Genomic DNA, 18,151 nt, shown 5'->3' on the forward strand with positions numbered 1-18,151 from the left:
CGAAATGTTCTCCCCACCTCTTGATGATCTGGTTTTTGTCAGTAAGCAGAGTTTTCTCATCTGCACTAAGCAGGGGGTAATAAGCCGAATGACGGTAGTCCATATTGACTTCAGGGCATCGTGGAACCTCTTGGTGTTGTGTAAGTCGGCAAAGCCTTGGATCTCATCGGCCTTGCTCCTGAGCCAACATTCCGCATTGATGGAAGATCGGTTGGGACCGTTTTGTGCCTGCTGCAGGCAGACTACGTTGCTGTTCAAGCAGGGTCACTCTGGTGGGCAGGGACTGGCATTTTTCTTCCACCAGCGTCTGGGCTTGGACATCATTTTCGCAGAACCAGTCCTGGTAGTTCTGGTTGCTAGGCCAAGGACCTGGAGGGCGGCTGAGTGGACTGTAGTTTCGAAGGATTCCCACTCTTTTTCGATGTCAGAACTGGACTGGGAGTCAGAGCTAGTGTAATGTCAAGAAGTGCCGCGAGCTCTTCTGCATTTCAGTTTTGGGAAGTCAAATGTCTTGGCAACTCTCTGCCCCTATGGCCTTTTCTTGGGCTGTATGTGGAGGTTCATTTTAGAAAGATGATGGGATGATAACCCGTCCAACAGTCTAAACGACACACCGCCTTGGTAACCCGCACGTCTGGCCTGTCCTTTGCCCTAGCGATGATGTAGTCAATGAGATGCCAATGCCTAGAACGGGTGCATCTATGACCTCTTGTTGAGGCTATAAGGCGGAACATAGTGTTGGTGGCAGATTGTGATTGTGTTGTGTTTGGCACAGATCCTAAGCAGGAGGAAGCCGTTGCTGTTGCATTTCCCTCCGTTTTTACGATGACTCTGTCCCAGGACTGGTGGTCTGTACCAATACGGGCATCGAGGTCACCAAGGACGATGAGCTAGTCTGACTGTGGTACAGTAGAAGTAAGAGTCTCTAGTCCTGCGTAGAACTTGTCCTTGGTTTCTTCGGGATTAGTCATCGCGGAGTAGGAGCGTATGGGCACTGATAAATGTGGCGCTACTCCCCTGCCCAGGGGGAGTTGCATTTTATTAAGGGGGTCACTGAGACCTTCTGGAATGCTGGCTAGTTTCTTCAGATGTTGGGTTTTGATGGCAAAGCCACGCGGGCCTCACGTACGTCGCTCTTCACAACCTCATTCATTCCAGTTAAAAAAGGGTATAGTCGTCAATCTCTGTCAGCTGGCCTTTGTCTGGAAAGCAGGGTTTACTTAGACATGCGATGTCGACTTTGTAAAGGGCTAGTCTCTGGCCACAAGAGAAGTCTTTTCTCTGGTCTTTCTGCCTTGGTTTAGATATTCCAAGATGCTAGAAGGAGTACCAACAATTTCTTTCCTTTCTGATTTCGACCACATGAAAGGGATCCCGCCAGACGCGGTATGCTGGCCAGGTTGTAGTGAGGCAGGCTATTTTAGAGCACCTTTACCAGCCCCGTCCTCAAGCTGGAAGGCAAGCAGAGTGATCCTAAATAGGGCTTCCTGGTCACTCAGGGGGGCTGCCGAACTCCACTTCTGCTTCGGGGTCCAGTAGAGAGCGACCTGATATCCTGAGCCGCCGTGTGCAGGTTTGCGACTACAGCTCCCAGTGTGTATCCGCACCTACTGCTTCGCCGCTCGCCCATCGCCATAGGGCGTGGAAGGGGTGGGTGGGTTGATGTCGTGACTTGCGCGTGAGTTGGATTTACGCAAAGTCGGTCTCACTCTCTCGTCCTGTCGCGTCCGGGTTCAGTGGCAAGACAGGGTCAAGACAGCTGGGAACGTGCACGGCAGGATGCCGGGGCTGCCGGAAAGTGACAAGTATGCCAGCAAACCGCCTCAGGGGCTCACTCCGGATTATCTGTAGAGGTTAACTCCTTTAGCCTTTGATTCTCCCGAACCATCCACAAGGCAGTGGAACTATTCGCCTAGCTGGAGATCTGATTCGTGGACACCAGGCGCGTGTCCCGCACGCCGGTGTGCCTGAATGCTGCACGTTAATAAAATTCGTTTTACCCATCTTCAGGTGACTTTTCCTAAATATAACTGGAGGAAGACAGAGGTGAAATTTCAATATTCAAAAAATTATCGTACGCGATAGGACGAACAACGTAAAATTCCCACAGGCCGACCGCGGAAAGGTTCCGGAAACTCGCTGCTTGACCTTTTACTTTCAGGCTCTACCCGCTTCGTAAGTGACTTCGTCACAAAGGTGGGCGCGCCACGATTTGCAGGCTCCTGTTGGGCGATCGCTGAAGTTGCGTGCTAACTTCCGGTTCCATGGTTCCACGTATAAACGGCAGTCAGCGTACAGTACTATCATTGTATTTAACTCTATATGTGCGGTGCATATGCAGTGGGCGTCGTTTTAACTGAAGTGACGAAACACTTTCGAACTGGACAGTGTTTAATAGCGGGAGTCAGCTTCTGTAAGCTCAACACCATGGGCTGCTTGCACGTTCCTTCACTAGCCCCTGGTCGTATAGAACACAAAAATAACGCTGACTGGCTATTTAGGATGAATATACATAACGTAAAGTGAATCGCACACACGTATTTCTCTTTTAAGCTACACTCTCGTGCCCTCCTACCCTCGTGCATGCCACACATACAGTACATAAATCTGCATTACGCGCAAACAAATTTTATCACAGTTCTAATTTAAATCTCCCAAATATGGGATATTTAAATTTTACAACACCAGGGGTTAGATCGCGCAAGGCATGGTGGGAACCAACATGGCGCGGCAAGATTGTACCCATGGGAACGAGGTTCATTGTTGTTTAGCAGCGGAAAATCTGTAAGCAAATGCCCATGCAGTACATTTTCAATGGGTCGCCCCCGCGCTTTTTGCCCCATAAACAATATGACCATTTATTTGCATGCACGCATAATTATAATTGAAGTTAAAATCTCATCCAACTAATACGCAGTGCCCTCATTATAACAGACCAGAATGTTATTCCTTAGTCGTCGAGCATTTTATCAGAAACGCTTGAAGAGGAAGGCAAAAACTAGTTTTTGGTCCTCAAAATATTGGAAACCAAGCTGGAAATGATATATATTACTGCGGGAACGACACTTTACAAGTCTGCTAACCATATATCACCGCGCTGCTCAACAACGCTCACCGCACTGCGTAATATGGCCTTAATAGTACACCATATCCGCTTTCACGTTCTCAAAATTGTTATATAGTACTAAGACTTCAAGTGTGGCATTTGGCGTATGGTATTACTGGTACCAACCTCAGATAAAATCTGAACCCGTGTTCAAAGCTGATTTGGGCAGTTTTCCAATACTCAACTTCAGCTCCGTTCAGGCTTCAACTTTTTTTGTACTACCTGACTTTGAAGCTGTACGCGCACTAATTAGTCTAATAGTGCCATAAAACATCATATAAGAAGCAAGAGAGCAAAAAACTAACGTAATCCATTTTGATTTCAACACTTCAGGCCCACAATCGGGGATTGGTTTCGGGGACGAAGCCTGAGACGGAGACAAAGTTGAGTATTGGAAAAAGGCCTTGGCTACGTCACGTCTATTGTCAGCAAAGGTTTCATACATCGGAGAAGAGGACACCGAAAGTTGCTGAAAAAAACATGTCTCAGAAAAAAATCATTTCAGCATTGCAAGATGTCTCAGAAAAAAATCATTGCAGCATTGGCAACATGTAAAGTGTTGCTGCAATAATTTTTGAGCTTTTTCGCTTTTTTGTTACAAGGAAGACAATTCTTACATTTCTTTCTATGAGAGGAAAGGGAAAGGTTAAGCTTTATCAAAGGACACACCGCTTGAAATGCACAAACGGGTTAAAAACTTTTTTTGCGGACATGAATCGACTCTATTTAATCAGCTTCTATTTTGTCGACATATCAAGGAATCGAAATGACCCTACAGTATAATATTGGGGCAGTTGTGAACAGAATTGAACAGTGTGTAGAATCGAATCAAAGTAGGTATTCATCCGTGAATGTCGTGTACCCAGTGTACATGTACATACATGTACAGTACGAGTATTACGAAGAGCACAGTCGACTATCTACGTAGTACGTGTACCTTCTGCTTGCAGATATTACTCATGCAGCTGGTATGGTATGGTACTTCACGGTAATAATGATGTCATAGTACGTGGACTGGACCGTGAGGCGGACCGTGACCGTGCCAGCACTCAGCAGCTATTTGATGAATATGAATGATTACATGTAGCCTACATGTACATGCCATAGTACCGTATTTGTATGTACTCAGTCGATGTGGGGAAAGATTCCGGTAAAACATGAACAAATTGAGCAGGTGAGATTAGGCCTAGCAGTACTAGTACTTTTAGTAGTACTGACATAACTGAGTGGGGCCTGGCGTACGTCTCCAACTCCAAGTTCAACTGACGAAAGTACGAGCGTAGGCCTGTTACGCCCCAACTATAGCGTAAGTCCCAACTATAGTTGGGACAGTCCCAAATGTAGTGCTGCAGTTGGGCTGGCCCAACTATTGTTGACCAATGTCTGGGGGAAATGTCTCAACATTATCTAAGTCAATGTGTCTCACACTTGACACAATTCATCAAAAATGTGGCACTTAGCCCTATGACCAATGACATGACATTTCATGTCATTTGTAAACAATATGACTTTGGCATATGCTGGGCACATCATGCACACAGGACCTCTCTGCTGTAGTTGGGCCGGCCCAACTGTAACACTCTAGTTGGGACGGGCTCAACTATAGTTGGGACTGATGCAATAGTTGGGGCGTAACAGGCCTACACCTGACTGGAAATGACTAGATACTAACCCGTGAAACTTGGTCTGCTATTTTTCTCAAGACTCTTAGAGGGATCATGCTTGGACTCTGTTTCTGCATCAATTGAAAAAGGAAATCCCAAACACAATGATAAAATTAGAAAATGAATAGCATAAATGGGTCGGATTCGAACCAGGGTCTATAGATCTGTAGTTCAAATCACTACCAACTAAGCTATCGAAGCGACGTAATGAATTCGCGTTTTTGAAATGTCTTAAATGGTGTATTGCATTGTCCCCTCTTCATGAATCATTTGTCACCCCAGCTACTGAAAAAAGTAGCGCACCAGGTTTCACGAGCTAGTATTAAGTCGCTTCCCACTTTGACTTGAGTTGAGCCTAGCGCTAGGCCAATGTACTACTATAGTATTAGGCCTACTAGCTATAACGCTAGGCCTATGTCATGGGATCAGGTGAACTTGGGTCCGAGTTGACTGGAAACCGATGTCGTAATCCTACCTACCGTGCCTACCCTACATGCCTACTACCCTAACTAAGGCTGCTGAAAGTTGATTTCATGGTTCTCGTCACTGCCCGAATGGAATTTTCAGCCTGCATCAAAAAGTTCATCTTTTTCCTGATGTGCCTAAAGCCACATCTGATTTCACAGTTCTCCTCACGTCAGCACCCACGTGCAAATTTGGCCCACATCAAAAAAGTTCACCCTTCATTTTTTTAAAAAACAGCGTCAAGATTATGAAGATCGTCAGTCTAAAAACTGAACACTAGCACTATTGTATTGAATTGACATCTTTGCCAATACGTCAAATGCACTTGTTTTGGAAATGCATTTATTTGTACAAATTGGTCACAGTTGTGTGTCTTTGTACGTATAGAATGCAATGATAAATTGAGGGAGTAGAGGCATTTTTTTGAAAAACACATGTACGTGTGGTACGCCAGTCCGCGTACATTTGAGTCACCAACAGAAAAAAGGGAAGAGTCAATTTTGATAGACAATCAGCGCGCTGTTGCTGGAATGGGCTAAAACAGATTTTGCATATGATGGCGCTTGGTGCGTGGCAGGAAACTGGCACATTGCATGCGCCCGAGGTGATATGCATCAGTTGGCAGCAGTTGAAATCGACACTGTTCAAATACCACATCCGGATTTGCTTTGGATCATCCAATGAAGTGGTACCGCGAGTTTTCCAAAGCCACAGTGATTCTTGCCGTCGACTCATGCATTAAAAAGGAATGTATGTCTTTTTTTGTCAATAAATTACAGTTGTTTGTCCTGTTGACTTTTAAAATTCTATTCTCTATGCAATTCAAATCCTTTTTCTCAGTCAAGACAAGAGCCTTTGAAATGAGTTCAACCTTTATGCACACTGTGAGTGTGATGAACTTTAAGGAAAATTCCTTGTCAAATTTCTGGAGAAATTTGCTGATGAAAGATGATGAAAAACCCTCATCACTTTTCCAGGAGTGGCTGACGAGCACCTTGTGATCAACTTTCATTGGCCTAACGTGGCACGGTTCCAAACGTCGTGGCATACTCCCAGAACTGGGAGGTACACTCTACACGGGACAGTGGAGGGGGGGGGGCTTGATGTTTTCATACCAGCAGAATCCCTGTCAAAGGTTAGAAAAATTGGCAAAGATCAAAGTGTCTGGGGAGAAAAATGTTCTCTTGTCGTGCCTGTTAGGGTATTGCATACAACTTAATACTGTATGTTCGAAGGGCAGGATATGTATGTAATAGGAACCAGTCTTCTGTTCAATTCGGACATGATTGTTTGTTAAAGAAAGGCAAGAACGTAAGTAAAAGGTCTGAATTTTGCCCCAAATACCGCATAGACAATCAAACCATCGCGGCCATAGGTTAATGAGTTATTTTTTAGTCATGTTAGTGTGGATGGCTTTTGGGGGAAAGATTTGATTGAAAATGCAGCTTTAGACAGAGTAAACGGGCACATTCAGAATCCCATAGTGTTACAAAGCAATGTAAAGTTGCATCTGTGAGGCACCCAGTGAGTGCCTCACAATTCTGGAATTACATGTATGTTGATACTAGGCCCTCTCAAGTTTCCTTTGAGATTACTTTTATCAACCTTGGTGTCAACCTGCTTGCAGCAGTGCTTGCTTGTCATTTCCGATATCGGAAAGATTGCGAGAAGAAAACGTTAGTATCACACGTAGGATGTGGGCCAATTCCTAGAATGAGAAATTTCACACTTTTCCTTCCATGTTTCATGGTATTGTTTGTGTAAACCATTCTTGATAAACCGAGCATAAAGGGTGTGTAGTAAAAAGCCATGCTTTTGTTAATTTTTTTAGTTTAGTGGCAAATTTTTAGCCTAATGTCTGACCGTTATGAAAAGACAAATTGTCCGTTAAACAAGTCGACTCATCCTCAGGCATGTCAGGTGTGTGTGTGTTGTTGGGTACCGGTCAACTCGGTCCCGAGCCAACTTGGTTCCTTATGACTATGAGAAAATGTATGTCGGAGATCATTATTATCAACAGACATTAATTATTTCATTGGGTGGTACATGGTCAGATATAGTCCCTTCGCCCATTTACCACTTCGCTCACAAGATGCCCAGTGACATTGGCAATGTCTGCAGGGCGGTGCGTGATAAAGAATAGCATCTTCGTTGGACTTCAGCTCAGGGTTGAAATAAAATTTCTGTTTGCAGTTTGGAAGAATCGGGGAGAAAGGAAAAGATTTCTGTCTTTGCTTTTCACGTACGGTATCAGATTGAAAAAACTGTTATCGATTTCCAGTCTTTTTATATGTCCATTGATAATTGGATTTGTATCAGTTCTTGTAAAATGAAACAATTCGATGCTAAATGTAGTTTGTAATTTTGAATGATTTTAAACACGTACATGTATTTTCTACTGTGTGTTATTTCCTGTTTGTTATATGCATTATGTGTAACTAATGTAATTCATGAACATGTATGTAATTCGGATTTGCGCTGCGAGTCATGATAATTTGATGTATTAAACCATGAAAGGCTTCCCTTTCAAACGATGTTGCGTCTCTTTCATTATCGGTTTCTTTATTACTGAACGTAATAAAAGTGAAGACCAAAAATTATATATAATGAAGCCTGAAAGATTCTAGTCTATTAACGCCTTGCTTGAAAAGTAGCCTTCCCAGTTGCAACCCCTAAATGGGACCGAGTTGATTTTGGACGGAGTCGAATTGGGACCGAGTTGATTTGGGACCGAGATAACTTGGGACCGAGTTGACTTGGGACCAAGTTGACTTGTTGCATATTGAATATTGTCATCATCTCTTTGAGTGGCATCCTCTAATTTGTATTGTTGTTTTCTCCCCCTATATCGATAGTTTAGCCTGAAATGTTTTATTTTTGTACAAGGAAATTTGTAGTAAAATAACATGATTGTGACCCAGTAGAACTTTTCACCGCAAGATAGCAAGATAGAAAGGAGCATTGGCCCTTTTTTTTAATGTAAAAGCTGTACTGGTACATCAAGATTTAAAAACTAAAAGTGACCTACATCTGACTTTGGAAATTTTATCAAGCGATACATCTTTTCCCTAAAAAGTACATTATTGCATACAATCTATGTGCCTTTTGCCCGTTCTTTGTACAGTGGGATTTCATTTTGGTTTCCCAGTGTAATTGAGTTTTTTGAAGGAGATTTGATTTTTCAACTGTCATTGTGCTTGGTTTTTTTGGCATCGACTTCTTGTGTTGAAAACAAAATTATTAAAATGTAAGACAGATAATTGAACTGGTTATAATAACAAGTAAACTACTGTAGATAGGTTTGCGGTAGCACCATGGATATATATCGCTTTTTACCATATGGGGTTCTGAAAAGAACCGGTGGTACTCAACGTTTCGGACAGTACATGTATGCTCTGTCCATCATCATTATAGCAAAATTTTCCAAATATTATCGTGATTTTAATATCACACCCCCACCATGAAATATCAGGAACAGAAAAAAGGAGAAAATACTTGTAACTAAGCCATATTTAGATCTATGGATACATACGCATGGCAGAACCCATTTTCAAAACTACATGTGTTTGTACACATGTACATCCAGGTGGTTCTGTGTACATGTATATGTATGTGAGCATGTACATGTATTTGTAGATATACCGGTACATGTACATGTAGCGGCAGATGCCTTTTGTCCTGTTGCAGCGTACGTGATGCGTTCATCCCTAAGCCAGTTTCTCCACACATTTTTATGCAAATTTGTGGGCTAGAATCTGTTTGTGTTGTTCTGTTCAAAGAGAAATGCTTCCCTCAGATTTTTCAAGGAATTTCTTCCTCACCACTTCCAGAGAAGACATGTACATGTACTAAGTTTCTTGTCCAAAATAAACAGAGCGTCTGAAATACGTGTAAATTATGTGTAAAAATGAAAGGGGGCCTCCATGTACGCGTACATGTTGGGAGAAGTGTGAGAAATTAAGGGGAAAATTGTCTAAACTGTTCAGGCCATGTCACGTGAGAAATATTGTGTAGGATTATATATCACTATGAATTTGAACACCGTGAATTCGTTGTGAATTCGCAGTTTCACCGTGAAAAATTTTTTTTCACGGCGATTTCACGGTCGTTTACCATGTGAAAATACGGTGAAAATGCTCCTGGTCGTGACCTCCTGAGGACACCTTGAGGTGAGACAAAAAGCCGTGCAAATGCCGTGAGCCCTCTGAAGGAGTCCTCCCCTGCGGTTTGGTTAATCTAATAAACACTTTACGACCAATTAGCTTATGCCATTAGCCAGGCCTCATAATAGGGCCAGTGAAACCACAAACCGCCCACTGTTTATAAAGTTACCAGGCACTTAACTGTGTGCTGCCCATGCCCACCACCCATCCTTGCTCAAGGCCACGATCAAATAGGTTGGTGTACAGTAAATGTGCTTGTGCATTGTACATGTACTGTACATACAACTTGTGGCCGGAAAATGGTCACAGTGCAGATACAGTAGATTACTGTTCCAGCGCTCCCTGATACAACGCTCTATACTATACTTACTATACCGATCTAACGCTCTATTTTCATTTCCCCAACTGCACGCCCATTCACTGTGTATTTTTTATGTGGTTGCTTGTAGTGCTCCCGTTTACAAAGCTTTTTGGGATATAACGCTCAGACTTTTCGGTTACAGCGCTCTTTACCTTGGAAAATCGGATTCTTTGAAAATCAATCCATCTTCACAAGGCCGCCACGATTGGCTGGCCAGGCCTGGACAAGTTTCTTATACCAGAAAGAAAGACAGGAAAAGGGACAGTCGAGTATTCATTCCAGAACGATGGTAAAACCTGCCCATGGAGGATTAAAGTCCTCCTTCCTAAATGCCCACGCATCGCGCCTAGCGATTGCAACGGCGGAAGGAGGCTTGATGCTTACCCCGTTGCGCGAGGTTGCAACCCGTAGAATCACCTGTACACGAAAAGTCATTGCCTGCTATGATTATAAATGTTACTGTAGCGGTCCAGCCCCCTGGCCGATCGCTCGGGGGCGGCGGTCCGTCCGCCACTGAAGGGGGAATTGGAGGCCAGGCAGGCAAAAAGAAAGTTCAGCAGACACTGAAAGACTTGGGTGTTCAAGCGGACTGGATTTCTATTACAATCACAACTGCTTGGATAATTAAACCGGTGCTAATCTATGTGGTTCCCGGCCGAGCCATCACAACGTCCATCCACCCAGTCGTCTCCCACAGCACACAGCTTTCCCGAAAAAAACTTGGAAACTCGCCCAACTTCAGTGCCGCCAAAAAGTATCACATTGTAGGCCACTTCCGGCCGACAGGCAAGACTTACAGAAAATACTTGTACTGTACATTCTGTGCACCCACGTGGGCCAATCACGCCTTGAAGACGTGCACAAGGTTCAAAGATCACACAATTCGCTAAATTAAATGGGGAATTCCCAGATCCCTACATTACTCGATAAACATGTAGACATGTCTGTATTCTAATATTCAGTCGGACAGTTTGTGTCATTGATCATGGGCAGGTTAGGTCGGCATGTGTGTGCTTAGAGCTTGCACGGCACGACCTTCGTACTACAAACAAACCGTGCATTATTACGACCTCACTCTTCCTGAAGAACACAACGACCTATCCTGTTTGCGGCATATTGAGGGTAAAATGGCCATGGAGTGCACGTCCGTTTTCAGTTCTTTGAAATGACAAAGGAATGTGGTGAGTGCATATTTGTTTTTTACGTGTATGTTTTTTTTAGTATCCTGCCTCTCCACTGTAGAATAGGCCTGGTGTGCGTGACTCTTTGGAACATATGTTGACCATCCTCGAAATTCCCTCAACTTGCCACAGCTTTGTACATTTCGGTTATCCTATGCTTCCTGAACTCAATCAGAAAGGTACCCGTTTCGGAATAAAAATGTTGGTCGTTGATTTTTGGTGATGCAGCGCTCAGATTGACCTGCATAATGGTGACATTGGAGCAAGGATGACCCAAACTCTTTACACGTTGGCTACTGTAAAATTCCCCAAAAGGGTGGTTCGCCTTTGCAAGTTTCCTTTATCTGGAAACAAGCCAGTGATGTGCCCAATGGCCGTATTTAAATTCCACCTGGTGATGACGACAAATGGTGGCAGAACCACCTACATGTATTGGTAAAATAAGTTGCAGTTAAAAGATGAACTTAAGAGGCTTATTCTTCAGAGGAAAGTCGGAACCGAGGGATCGAAGCGTTTGGTCGGTGAAATTATTCTTTAAAACTGCGAATTGTAATACAAATACAGTGTTTAGTTAATGTGCACGGGTCTTTTTTCCCAGTCTGATATAAATTTCTTTCTTTCCAGATCTGATATCAGTATAATATGAAGTTTCCTGGTAGACAGTGTGGTCAAATAGTACTAACAGGAAGTGCAATTGGACTAACACTACTACCCTTAGTATTCATTGTGCACGAACTGACCGTCTCTGTCTACCAGACAAAGACCCGCCACAAAGAGCCTCGCGGGGGGGAGATCCCCGTCATACTGCGGCCGGACCGCCGCGCGTTGGATTGGCGAGAGGAGCTGCTGCGACAACTCAAGTCGGACCTTCTTGACGAGATCAACGGCATCCGCAGCGGGTCTCTCCCCGAGCTTCTCGCGTGTCACAACATCGACACGATCGACAAGAAGGAGCACCTGGGTAGGGGCGTGACCAAGGAAGTCTATCGCGGGGTGTACCGGGGTCGATCCCTCGCCCTGAAGATGGTCACCGACAAAGTGGAGGACATCAAGGCCTGCCGCCGCCGAAACAAGTACAAAAGGAAGTCTGACTGCTACGTCTATGCCAATTACAAACTGGTGAAGGAGATGGCACTGACAATGCAATTAAATCATCCAAACATAGTGAAGGTACACGTATGCAGATTAGATCCGTCACTGACGATGACAGCACAGCGACAACATTGGACAACGGCAGTTGTCATTGACGTGCACTATACTTAAAAAAAAGCCTCTGACTGAAGCAAAAATTAACTTTACAAATATTTCTATAAGTAGGAAAAGAGCATATATATTTTAAGAAGTAAGCTTTTTGGAGAAATGTTATGAAGAAAATTATCTGAGAAGCTAGGCCTATCACCATATTGATATTTAGACTTTGAGTCCAGGCTTTATGTTTTCCCGACACTACCACGGTTTAACTGTGTTCCTAGGGCCTGGGTATATGTATTCGGAGTAACGACACAGCAATGGGAAGTCGTGGAGTGATATCGGTGTATGAGATTGGGGAGAGGACAGCTGGAAGCATCTTGAGGCTGTTACCATGGGGTAAACGTCTAGATGTAAGTTGCCTCGCAGGTTGGTGTTTTTTACTTTGTAACAAGTAAACCGTTGGCTAAGCAGTAATTAGATTCCTTCAGCTGTAAGCAAATTTCTGCATTGCAGCATGCAGCTCACTGTGGTCCTTGGGTATACAAATCAAGATGTGAGCATCAATATATAAGGAGGATCTTCGCTCAAGGGTAATTAATCCCTTCCCACGTTTTCCTGAATCACATTGCAAGCAATTAGCGAATTTCAAGAAATGAAAGTCTGGATGTGAGCATTCATTACTAATTCTTGATTCAAAGTGGACTGAGCGACTTAAACAACGAATATACCGAGCGCAATTAACTTACTGGATAACACTACCAACTTTTGAAAACAGCTGCGAGTCCAAAATCTTGCTACTGATAGTGTCGTCACTGATAAAGTGCATGCGCATTCAAAGTTGGATTCGATGTCTAGGCCAGTGTATTTCTTCTGAAATTTGTGAGCTCAGGCATTTTAATGGCCTTGAACGAACTGTTTGTTTCAATCCTAATATATATATATATATATATATATATGTCAGAAATCCCTCCTGCACTTTACGATAGGATATTGAGTAACAAGTATTAAATATTTTTTTATTTTCATTCTCACAGATGAGCATCGAGGTGGCCGATCTTCTTCATTACCTGGAGCATTCGCCTTTGGGCTCCCTGGCCGTGTGGGATTTTAAGATCCGCCAGTTTACGCTTGTGCATGGCAGACTCAAGCTTATCGATCTGGATGACGTGTCGGCCCAAGAACTATCATGCCAGAGGCATGCTGATTGCAACGTAAGGGTCGACACCCAATCGGGAAGAAGTAACATAGGTGAGTTGTGGAGCACCGCTCAATATTTTGACCCGACATTCCTCATTGAAGTTGACAGCCGTCGAGCTTTAAATATCTGATTCCTTAACTAGCCCTAACCCCGTTAAATTCATGTTTCAACCTACCTCTAAGTGCACCCACTTTTCGATTCTTATACCTTTAAACCGAGTAACCACATCCGTTAAATTCTCACTTATCCAACCTAATTCTTTACCTAACCTTACCCCACAACTCTCGATTTCTTAACCCGACTTCAACCATACCAAATTCTCTATAGCCCCAACACCATCTACTAACCGAATCTACTCGTTACTCAGTTAGATGCTAGAAAACTACAGATACGTTTGTCAGGACACAAATGCACTGTATCGGCTTTCAGATAAACAGACTTTGCTCATGTTAGAGATGAGTATTATATAAACATTTCATCAAAGTAACAAGCTGTATTCAACATTCGAACAAATTATGTACAAAATCAACGGCTGCTAGCCGAAACAGCCAATAATCCTCACACTAACTCTGTGCATTAACTCTCCCTTTCTCTGAAACCCTTACAAAATCCTGATCTCTGAAAATTTTGATTCAATTTGCTCTCTCTAAAACTACCAGAAAAATTGAATGCTCGTTTCTTACCCTAACCCAGATCATTAATTCAAAGGTTAAGCATAACCCAAACCCCACCCCACAGGCGGCACACAGTCTTTCGCCTTACCTTGCTCAAGGCTCCATTTTAAACATTGCACTGTGATAACATCGGAGAAAATGTCGTTGGGGTGGATCCGCGAGGCTCTTTTAGAGAAAACGTTAACATTTTACGTTTGAATAGTGCGTGATCAAAGAAAATTCATAATAATTAACTCTTTAAAAATTAGAGTCACGATGTCTGTCAGGGTGGATCATTCTGATAAGTTTGGTTACACAAACGTACATTTAAAAATCTCAAACGTAATTTGATCTTTAAAAGATACCGATAGAGTTACCTACTATGTGAATGTCTTCTCCACAGTTGACAGCGACACCGGTCTGGTGCCGTGCGTCAACTCCACGTGTTACGGACTAAACGCCAAGTTCAACGTAATCAGCGCTGCCAGAGGCCTGTTGGAATCCCTGTTGGACAACGCACCGCCTTTTGTCCAGCACGAGGTTGAAGACATCGTAGGTTTATCCAGCCAGGGAAAGATCCTGGCGAACGAGCTCAGGGAACGCCTGCAGCAGTTGATGTTTTTCACATTCAAACACAATTAGGAGAAACACGAAGAGGATTCAGTTGAAGACGGACACGAGAGCGGCGATTAGGCAGTTAAGAATTCGTGCGTGCCGCGGCCAGGGTCGATCAAACCACGATTGACAAGAAAGACTACATGACCTTCTGGCCGGTGCACATACTTCATGAGAATATATTGTGTATCAGTTTAAGCATGGTGCCATAAAAAGTGGTTTAAGTTATGCCAGCACTGAAATGTAGTTTGTATTCGATCACAGAACTAAGAAGATTCGACTGAAATTAAATTTGGCATTCTGTCAGAAAGTCGATTATGAACTCACGTGTGATTCAAAAGAAACGCATTTATTATGCATGCTAGTAATAAGAAACCTCCAAAAGCGGCCTACTTGTGCTCAAGTTCAGTCTTTTTAATCAACCTTCAGTGCCAACGTAGACCTTAACGGTGGGTCCATCTGTAAGCAAGTTTGTAGTGTGCAACAGCTCACCAGGCCTACGTCCACATGGCCCACATTGGCCACAATGTCCGCAAACGTTTGTGACCCAGCATGTCCGGCCTGAGTTTATATATATCCGAGGCCTCACATTCGCCGGCCCGTTTACGTTCACGGGCCATCATGCCTTGCCACTGAGTAGGACCAAAGTATCCGGCCAATTTGTCTGTAAGTTCATTATGCCTGGTCCATTTCGTCATTTGGCCCAATGGATATTTCAGTTTCCTCCGATCTCACCCTTAGCCCTTCGAGAGAATGGGCTCAAAAGGCTATGTCCGAGGGCCCACTGGGTTAATCCCATACGTCAAAGGGCCATTGTGTTTGTCCACAATATCCAACGGCTCACTGTGTTCAGTTCATTTCGTTATGACCAAAGGCCCTTAGTTAAATTAGCACGCCTATTTTGTCGGCAAGGTGCAGGCTCATGATTCTGCCAGTTTTGGACAAGCTGTGTGTGTCCTATACACGTACATCTTCAGCAAAAGTTGTGGATTAGGCAATATCCTTATTATTACTATTACTATTAATTAGTTTTATTTCAACAGGGTAGCCTTCTCAGTTTAACACTGCTATTCTTAAGGGCCCTGATTACAAGTACAATTAAATTAAAGTAAAAACACATACAGTACACTAAAGATTAAAAATATACAGACAACTTAAATAAAAATATAGAAACCATCAATGTAGCCTTAAAACAAACCAACAAAAAAGACTCAAAAAAACCTAAATGTGTATATAAAAGCAAATTAGATCATAAAATGGAATCGATGTGATAAAAATCCATAGTTCTAGCAACACAAACGGTATGAGTATTATCCCAAACACCACTGAACATAGCACACAGAAAATATAATACATTACAAAAAAATGTTGTAAAAGAAATGCATTATATGAAGTGAAAAGAAAATGTAAAAATGAGTACAAGATGACTAAAACACAAACACAAGGTATGATTAAAACACTAAAATGGTGAATATGGGAATGCTTTTTATTACAAAGGAGATTTAAGTTCAGACAGAGATTTGGCATTTCTTTGTGAATTAGCCAAATTGTTCCAACCTACTCTCCCCAAGTGAAGGAAAGTTCGTTTGCCGGCATTAGTCTTGGGCTGGAAGGACAAAGATAATGAACCATTGGAGATCGCACGAGTACCAAATGAATGAGTTGTGGGCGTGAAACGAGAGCTAAGGTAATGTGCAGTTAGTTAAGACATTTATAAACCTCACACATTCTAGTATTTTGCCAGCGTTGGTAAATCGGAATCCATGAGAGCGCCTCGTGTAAATCAGCAATATGTGTTCTTAGATGGGCATTTAGAATCAACCTGGCAAGTCTATTGTGAAGTTTGACAAGTCTCTCACAATTGCAAGAACAACTAGACCACACAACGCTGCAGTAATCAAACAATGGCAAGATCATGGTGGAACTGAGCATTTTAAATGTCGGAGTAGGGAGGTAAGGTTTAGCAGAGCGTCTAAGAAGTCCAATGTTTTTAGAGATTTTCTTAGCAATAAAATCAACATGACTAAGAATTGGTAGGAACAGGAATTGAGAATAGCCTGAAATTGGTAAGGTCCAGGCTCAAGTTGCATAAGTTAGTGTTCCTGCTTAAGATAAATGCTCCAAGCTGCATTTGTTTTCAAGACAACCTATTACGACAACGCGAACATTTCGGCATTATTTGTCTGTGTAACATCCAGGGTAACGCGGCCTATCAAAATTAAGTTAAGGCATGAATTACAGTTCCGAGTCTATTCTCTGACTTAACCTATTTCCCATTGTTATACGAACGTGGAGTCTCGAGTCTATGACACTCTTGCTGTTACGCCTGAGTGCATACCTTAGCTCCATTCATTAACGTGCACGGGTTTGGGCCGAGTCAAATATCGAGAGTATTGGTGCAGTCAACACCATAGCATCAGTGCTGGATACATAGCCCTACTCGCTGCCCTCCCTTTTGCGGCTCGGAGTTATTGTTACACGTTTGTCACATATTGCAGCCAAACCAATCGGACTAACCACCACAGGCCTCTATGAAACTAAGGAATGCTATATCAACTTCATGAGAGTACTTGTGCAGTCGACACTCAGTGCTGGATATATACCTGTATTCTCTTCATCTTGCGCCTTGGATTCATTATTATACGTGTGTCATTGCAGCGAAACCTTCCGGACTAAAACCGCCACAGGACTCTATGAAATTGAAGAATGCTATATCAACCTCGTGAAAGTATGGTTACCACTTTTAGAACCACTTTACAATCCACTCAAAATGAGCTTCACTAATACTTACATGTTCTTATGAATCATTCCGAAATGCCCCTCACTACAGATTGCTATTCACTTGGAGAATGTGCAACTTTGGATTCAAATTACAATGCCAATTTTGGAGTTCAATAATAACATTTAAGAGTTTTTATAAAGCGTAAATTTTCTCCTAAAATTTATTATAGCGCTACAAATATTAGCAATACAAGATAATTTATGGGCTAACTCTTCAAGCAAGATTATTATGTGCTCGGGGAGAAGCGATTCTGACAGATCTGTCACCTCAGGACCGGTATGATCTTGGAACAACTAGAAGATGTGTCGTTTCAATTAAGCTATAATCCAACATTATAACAAAAGAGTGTACAAAACCAGACAAAGAGAAGCAGCCAAAAGACATCAAGTTAATTCCTTATTGAAAGGTGAAGAGAAAATTCAAATCCTAGTTGAAAATTTTGCTTTACAAAGCATTGATCTTGAAAACACGAGGGATACTAACCTTTGTCAATTTTCTATGGAGAAAGGCAAACGTACACAAGTAAGATTTGAAGCTTTGCATGGCGGAAGTACATAGGATGTAGGTTTGCGGGTACGCCATGTAAAATTCTCTTTTGGGAAGAGGTGTGGTTCTGAGAAGAACCGGTGAGTGTTTAACTCGACGTTTAGGCCAGTATGCTCTGGCCGTCCTCAGGAGAATGTGTGCTGACTCGAGTGGATGCCGTGTAATAAAGGTTGTCTGGAGTCGGTGAAACGTGATGTGGCTTGGTGGCTTGCTGAGGGTGCACTGG

The 18,151-nt window shown here is 42.9% G+C and overlaps 2 protein-coding genes across 2 annotated transcripts in view; one reads left to right on the forward strand and one right to left on the reverse strand.

Moving 5' to 3' along the window:
* LOC147795534 (uncharacterized) overlaps positions 1 to 14,505 on the reverse strand; it is a 49,007-nt gene extending 34,502 nt beyond the window's left edge. Inside the window, exons 1-2 of the mRNA XM_087131682.1 lie at positions 14,364 to 14,505; positions 14,092 to 14,168 (exon numbers count right to left, since the gene is read on the reverse strand). The gene's annotated coding sequence lies outside the window, so the exon portion shown is untranslated. The remainder of the gene's footprint in view (positions 1 to 14,091; positions 14,169 to 14,363) is intronic.
* LOC147795536 (extracellular tyrosine-protein kinase PKDCC-like) lies at positions 4,014 to 14,923 on the forward strand. Its single transcript, XM_087131700.1, has 6 exons — positions 4,014 to 4,280; positions 10,753 to 10,940; positions 11,565 to 12,110; positions 12,413 to 12,541; positions 13,166 to 13,379; positions 14,386 to 14,923. The coding sequence occupies exons 3-6, from the start codon at positions 11,583 to 11,585 to the stop codon at positions 14,622 to 14,624; spliced, it is 1,110 nt and encodes a 369-aa protein (XP_086987826.1). The 5' UTR covers positions 4,014 to 4,280; positions 10,753 to 10,940; positions 11,565 to 11,582; the 3' UTR covers positions 14,625 to 14,923.
* The last annotated feature ends 3,228 nt before the right edge of the window (positions 14,924 to 18,151 follow it).

The sequence above is a fragment of the Acanthaster planci genome, unplaced genomic scaffold (genome assembly GCF_054643075.1).
Source record: "Acanthaster planci isolate LZ-2023a unplaced genomic scaffold, COTS_SCS Contig8, whole genome shotgun sequence".
In the NCBI taxonomy this organism is placed as follows: Eukaryota; Metazoa; Echinodermata; class Asteroidea; order Valvatida; family Acanthasteridae; genus Acanthaster; species Acanthaster planci.

Excerpts from the sequence above, each read along its gene's own strand:
- LOC147795536 (XM_087131700.1), top strand. The coding sequence starts at position 11,583 with ATGAAGTTTCCTGGTAGACAGTGTGGTCAAATAGTACTAACAGGAAGT. Across the intron at positions 12,542-13,165 it reads CATGGGGTAAACGTCTAGAT|ATGAGCATCGAGGTGGCCGA; the intron begins GTAAGTTGCCTC and ends TCATTCTCACAG. Across the intron at positions 13,380-14,385 it reads ATCGGGAAGAAGTAACATAG|TTGACAGCGACACCGGTCTG; the intron begins GTGAGTTGTGGA and ends TCTTCTCCACAG.